The sequence below is a fragment of the Lepisosteus platostomus genome, chromosome 27, assembly GCF_059453375.1.
Source record: "Lepisosteus platostomus isolate fLepPlt1 chromosome 27, fLepPlt1.hap1, whole genome shotgun sequence".
NCBI classification, from domain to species: domain Eukaryota; kingdom Metazoa; phylum Chordata; class Actinopteri; order Semionotiformes; family Lepisosteidae; genus Lepisosteus; species Lepisosteus platostomus.
In genome coordinates this window covers 3212369-3218368 of record NC_142637.1, presented here as the reverse complement: position 1 = coordinate 3218368, position 6000 = coordinate 3212369, and the positions used below count along the sequence as shown (strand labels likewise).

Sequence of the window (6000 nt, the reverse complement as noted above, 5' to 3'; positions counted from 1 at the left end):
CTTGAGATGACAACGCGTAGACCGGTCGAGTTAATTCAGAAAGACTGAAAAAATTAGATCCTGCTGCAGGGGAATTTCAGACAAGGCTTCAGGGTCTCGGAGATCAGACTTTAGCTCTTTGGATCCATGTGTATTTGCTTAATCATACAAATTATCGCTAATGAGATGTATTTGAATGTGCGTCTCACTAAAAAGTGGCCGTTTTCCCCACAATGGTTTAGAGCCCATGGTATAAATAGTTAGCTGTGCATGATGCTATAATTCTGTGCGTAATGTTACATGACCTATCACTGCACTATCCCTTTAAGACAGACGTGTGGAGCTATTGTCGGGGCTTTGGACTCCAGACCGGAGGGACAAGAGCTCAGGTTCTCTGAGCAGTGCATTTCATCGGCATTGGAGGAGTTAAAAAAAGGGTCTGCGAGTCATCAATGAAAATAAGAATTTGTTGTCAGCTGACGTGCCTGGTAGAAGAAAAGAAAAGCATTGTTTTCCCTCTAAGTCTGTTCTGATTCAATCATGGAAAAAGAAAAGTTTGCAAACCTTTGCATTGTACATCACACACACACTCTTTACAGGTCCTATCACACTCAATTCAAGGAGCACAGCAAGAAGTAAAGACCATCTAGTTTGGGTTTCAAGAGCAGAGGGCACTTCTTCAAACAAAGAGCTGCAGTTGTCTGTAGCAATTTGACAAATGTGTTGTGCGTGAAACATCTCGAGGATCCTTCAGGATGCAGCCTGATGAGATTCTGGGATCAATAAGCTGCTAGCAAGCGGGCGAACAAGATGGGTTGAATTGCCTCTTCTTATTTGTTACCCTTCTTGTAATTGTCTGTTCTAAAAGATATAAAAGAAAACTGTTTTAAACTGTACTAATGTAACCTGTCATTCACGTGGCATCATGCAGATGGTGATTTTGAATTTTGTCAAAAGATATAGCTATACTATATATATATTGCATATACTGTATTGCTTTTAAACTAGCTCTTCTGCTTAGATTTAAAAAAAAAATGTGCGGCAGTCCAGCATCTCAGTTAATACTAAGGCCGCAGAGCCAAAAACGCCGCCTAGGTCGACTCTCTGTTTTAACCTCCTTGTTAGCATTTGGTTAACTACAGAGCTATGGTACTGTAAGCTCAGGGCTGAGGGTGACCCTTTGGGAACAGGCACGACTTGATAACAGCCACAAAGTCCTTGGCATGAAGAGAATCAGAACTCGGGTAACAGTCTGACAGTGAGTTCGGGCAGTTCAGAAAGGAGGAGGGAGCAGGGCTCCACTCTGGTAACTCGGAGAAGTTGTAGATTCGGGTCTCATCTGGACCCTTAAGCAAGATACACTTATAAAGAGCTCACTCAGACGGCTCCAGTGAACTGCCTATAAATGATCTATAAATGTTTGCAAATATTAGCTGATTTGGAGAAGCGCCTGAGACGGCTAAAGTATTATATCATTATATAATATAATAAATGATAATAATATCGATTCCTTGAGATATGCGCAAAATCTAACAAAAGCTTTGACGTCGGGGGTTTGCGGTTGGAATTTGGGTTGCAATAAAGAAAAGAGGAATCTTTTTTGGGGGGTGGGGGGGTAAACGCTGATCGAGCTGACGGTTTCGCGTCCTGTCATCCACACAGTCCCAGTCCTGAAACACTGTGACGGGGAGAAGCGGGGAAACCCGACTCGAGGAGCCGGCCAGCCCCGCCCTGCCGAGGTGCGCGCTGAATGGAGGCCTGCGCAGCCGGGGGGAGTGAGACAGGCGGAAAGAGAGAGAGCAAGAGAGAGAGAGAGAGAGCCACGGTGACTGAGTGAAAAATCATGTCAGCTCCACTGGGCTGTACACCACACACAGGGAAAGGGGGGAACGGCGGCACCAGGCATGGAGCGCAACTTGCCTTTTCTCCGCAGCAACTTTGCAACTGATGCGGCATCTCGTCGCCTCTCTGGGCTTTAAGGAGCGGCGTCAGGAGGTCGCCGCGTTACCCACACAAACGCACAACTTTTGAGGATTTTTCCGCTGGGATTGCGCTGACATCCCTGAACCAGAAAAAACAAACAAACAAACAAACCCGAGGACTTCTGGATGGTGAACTAAGGGATTCGCTACACGGCTTGGATGTCGGGCTGCGGGTATGAACACGGCGCTGCCTTGGGTTGCAGTTAAGAAATACGGGAAGGGGAACGCGTTTTAAGGACAACCGCTAGCACGGGCGCGTTTTTACAAAGGCAAAGACACTCACATGTTAATGTATCGCTTTTGAATGAAAAAAGCACAGCCTTTAAGGGAAGAAAGGCAGGGGATTTACTGCTTTCTTTCCAAGAAACTGCTGTCCCCGGTTGAAGCACGAACGGATGCTCGCGTATGTAATCCAAGACGACGAAAGTTTTAGCAAGTTATGTGACAATGGGATGGATTTGAAGGGCAAATCGTAACGTTTTTTTTTTTTTAGTTTAATGACTTCGAGGACATGACAAACGCTTTTCATCAGTGCTTTTGACGGATTTGTACTGGGAAGCATGGAATTTAAGGTCGCATGTTTTTACATGTGTTTACTGCGTACTTCTGTTCTGAAAAAAAGACTCGATGAGAAGCCATTTGAATGAACAGGGGATCGATGTTGGCTTGAGATATCCATCAAGCATACTGGAGCAGCGTATTTTAAAGACGTGTAGGCTACGCTTCCTCACACCTAATATATATATGTATTTTTCGCTGAGGAAAACCGAGCAATGAATGAATGAACGACAAAGGCAGTTTTTGGAGCCATTTCCCCCCGAATCTGAGCTATTTGGGTCCGATGCCACCCTCTAAATTTCGCACGCAAACGAGTGTGGTCAGGAATGTCCTACCTTTTCGATGTGCTCTGTTTTACACACATTTGGTAAAGGAAACTTCTTCGCGCGATTCATCAAGCTGGTGATAGATTATTTAAAAGAAAAGAAAGGAAAGATTCAGCGCACATCTCTCCCCCTTAGCCGTCGACGAGAACTGTATATAACGTTCCAAATGGAGTTGTCACTCTTGGTTTTAACCCTAATATCTTGGGTCTGTGTTTGGGCGGACGACAGCAAGGTGATTTCAGACAGATACGCAGTCTACTGGAACAGCACAAATCCCAGGTAAGGTAAAGAAAACCAATTACCCAGACAACCATAACACTGCTAAGATGAAGGTAGGCAAATCTACAGTACTCTACATGCAACACACATTCCTTTCTTATTAGTGGAAAATTTGGGGGTGAACTGCTGAACTATTCTCTACATTCACAACCTTGATACCTGCATATATGCACCTGTGCCTGCGATTCCATGCCATTTTGTTCTAAAAACTTTCTCACCGTATTAATCATTTTTTTCCCCGCAGCTGTGTGGAAACTTGTGTATTTGTTTGCTCATCTTTTCCAGGTACCGTCAAACGTTGCTGCAGGGGCAGCGGCGTAATTAATTTAGCCTCTGTGAACTGTGTCGTCTGGAAGTTTCGCGTAGTCAAACGACCCCGAGGTCTGGAACAGCACCTCCCTCGCATCTCATATCATCTAGGGGCGATTAGTCCCCGACCTGCGCGGTGTGGGAAGGAATGTCTTCGGTGTGAGACCATTTGTTACCAATTAAAGAGCAACTTATTTCGTCCTGTAGTCACAGCTCCCCGCCGACAGTCAAAGCGTTCGAGCCCCCGAGGCGTAATTGCGGTTTTGTCTATTTCAATGTACCGGAGACAGGACTTGTGAGTTACTCATTGCTAGCTTATGACAGCCAGCTCAGGTCTTTCAAACCTTGAGAACGTCGTCTTCGCTTGCCCTCTCTGCAATACAGGTGTTTTCACAGCAAACGCTTGCAGAAATTCTCGTACAACGGCCGTCTTCTCACAGTCAGAGAATTGAGACTACCAGGCTAGATCACAACCCCGTCTTCTCTCATGTGTGCCGCACAGAAGTACATCAGTTTTTTGAGGGGGGGTGTGGGTGGCGAGTCTTGCTGCTATGCGGTGTAACGCCGGCAATGTCAAGTGTACAGCGGCTACATTTTTTTACAGAAGAGGTGACACATAAGACGTGCGATTGCCTGCGAATAGTGTGACCCGTTCTCAGGCGCAAGCACAGTAGTTTCATTGTAAGAAAAACTTAAACGAGCGGAAGGGCCAAAACAAAGCAGAAGTTGGCTTGAAATACCTCAGTTTGTGAGTTTTCTTGGTTTCACGTATATTACTGTTATTTCCAAAGTTCATGTCAAACGCTCCGATACCAAAATTTGTTGAGTAGAGAAACATCAGGGCGCTGTTCTGTATAATGGTACGGCATTTTCCTTTTCAGAAACAACCAAGATAATACGTTTTTTTTTAAGTGGCAATCCTATTAGAATATACTTGTCTAGGCAAAAATAAATACAGTTAATGATTTAAAATTAGTTCTTAAGTAATCTACTGAACTCAAACTGTATTAACTATGTAGGACTTTTTTTCTGAATTTATTTTGAATATATGTATACAAACCAACAACCGACCCAAAATAGTATATATATATATTTTTTACAGGTTACCAGATATGATATCCAAGATATTACAGGCTACGAGATATGATTTTCCATGACAAAACTGTTTACCAGCTATTTATGACTGGCAGAGCTTTATCAAGCTACATTTGCGTAAAATACTAGATATGCGGAGAGAGGTTATATGTCTGGCATTTTAGTTTTCTGCAGATTCTTGAATAATTTGTGTTTTGGCTCATGCTACACAGTTAAGATACCCACGTTTTGGTGCCCTGACTTTAAATACTATTTTCCCACGCCGGTATTTAGTTTTGAGATGCTGAGTTCATTTAGCCAGGAGTGATCATAACAATTACTCATAATTGTTCCATGGTGACATCATTTATTGAAATAGTTTCACCCTGTTTTGTTGAGAAAAAAAAACGTTCTATATCTTTTTATCATAAACCCTACAGATATTTACAGCATTTCACAAAAATCCTTTCTGATTTTTGAAAAGAAAGTTTTAATAGCTCTTCAGTAGCTTGGCCATGGATTTTTCTTTCTAAATTAATTCTGTTTCCTTTCACCTCACTATATTGCTTGTTACATCGTGCCATTACCTGCTGAACGTACAGTAGTTTACAGATTTTGCAGTCTGTAACTGACTTTCATTTAACATAGGCTTTTGTGGACAAGAGTCATATTCTCCTGGAAAAAATGTTTTGTGTTTAAATGAGTGTGCCAAAAATGTGTCTAGAAGTTCAAGTTGTTTTCAGTTAAATAATAAAAAATGACAGAAGAGATGTTTGCTTAAAAGGCTCATTTCAAAGTATGAAAAAGGAGAAAAATAGACTTGCACTCTTAAGTCATAAATATTAGGGTTTTCTCTAGGTACTAAGGTTAAGATCTTGCAGAACTGCAAACACAGTAAGAGCTGATTTTTAAATACGAGCTGGTGTTGTGCATTTTGACCAGACATTTGCAAAACTTAATGGGGCTGGTGAGAATTTAACGTGCCAAATTTCCAAGCCCATACATAAAGAAAATACACTGATGCAGAACTCGAATGATTCACAGTGAATTCATTTCTGTTGCTACTTTTCTGTAGATGGTATGGGAGAGAGAATCCCATCTGAAGGGTTTATGCTGCCTGTGTTTGAAGGAGAAACACAAAGTGCTTACTGTATAAGGTTCACATCACTAGTTAAGATGATAAAAACACAATTTTAGGCACAAGCCGTCCCGACATTGTTTCACAGTACCTAGATTATGTAGAGAAACTGCTTTCGATTAAATGTTCTAACTTGTCCTGCCTACCTTTTTTGCACATCTGCACTGTCCTAAAGACCTTAGCAACACCGTAGTTATTTCACTGGAGTGCACGATACATTTCGACTGTCTAATAGTTAAAATATTTCCGGATGCTCTGTTATTCACGAGGTTTTGAAACAGACTGCGAATTGCTATTAACAGTCTTCTTTTATTAGCAACATTTTTGTTGTTGTTCTAAATAACCACAAAAAAAA

At 42.1% G+C, this 6000-nt stretch overlaps 1 protein-coding gene across 1 annotated transcript in view; it reads left to right on the top strand.

Moving 5' to 3' along the window:
- Positions 1 to 1713: 1713 nt before the first annotated feature.
- The window catches only part of efna2b (ephrin-A2b), a 135567-nt gene continuing 131280 nt past the window's right edge, over positions 1714 to 6000 (top strand). Inside the window, exon 1 of the mRNA XM_088621702.1 lies at positions 1714 to 3124. Coding sequence (XP_088477828.1) covers positions 2862 to 3124 — 263 coding nt within the window. The 5' untranslated portion in view covers positions 1714 to 2861. The remainder of the gene's footprint in view (positions 3125 to 6000) is intronic.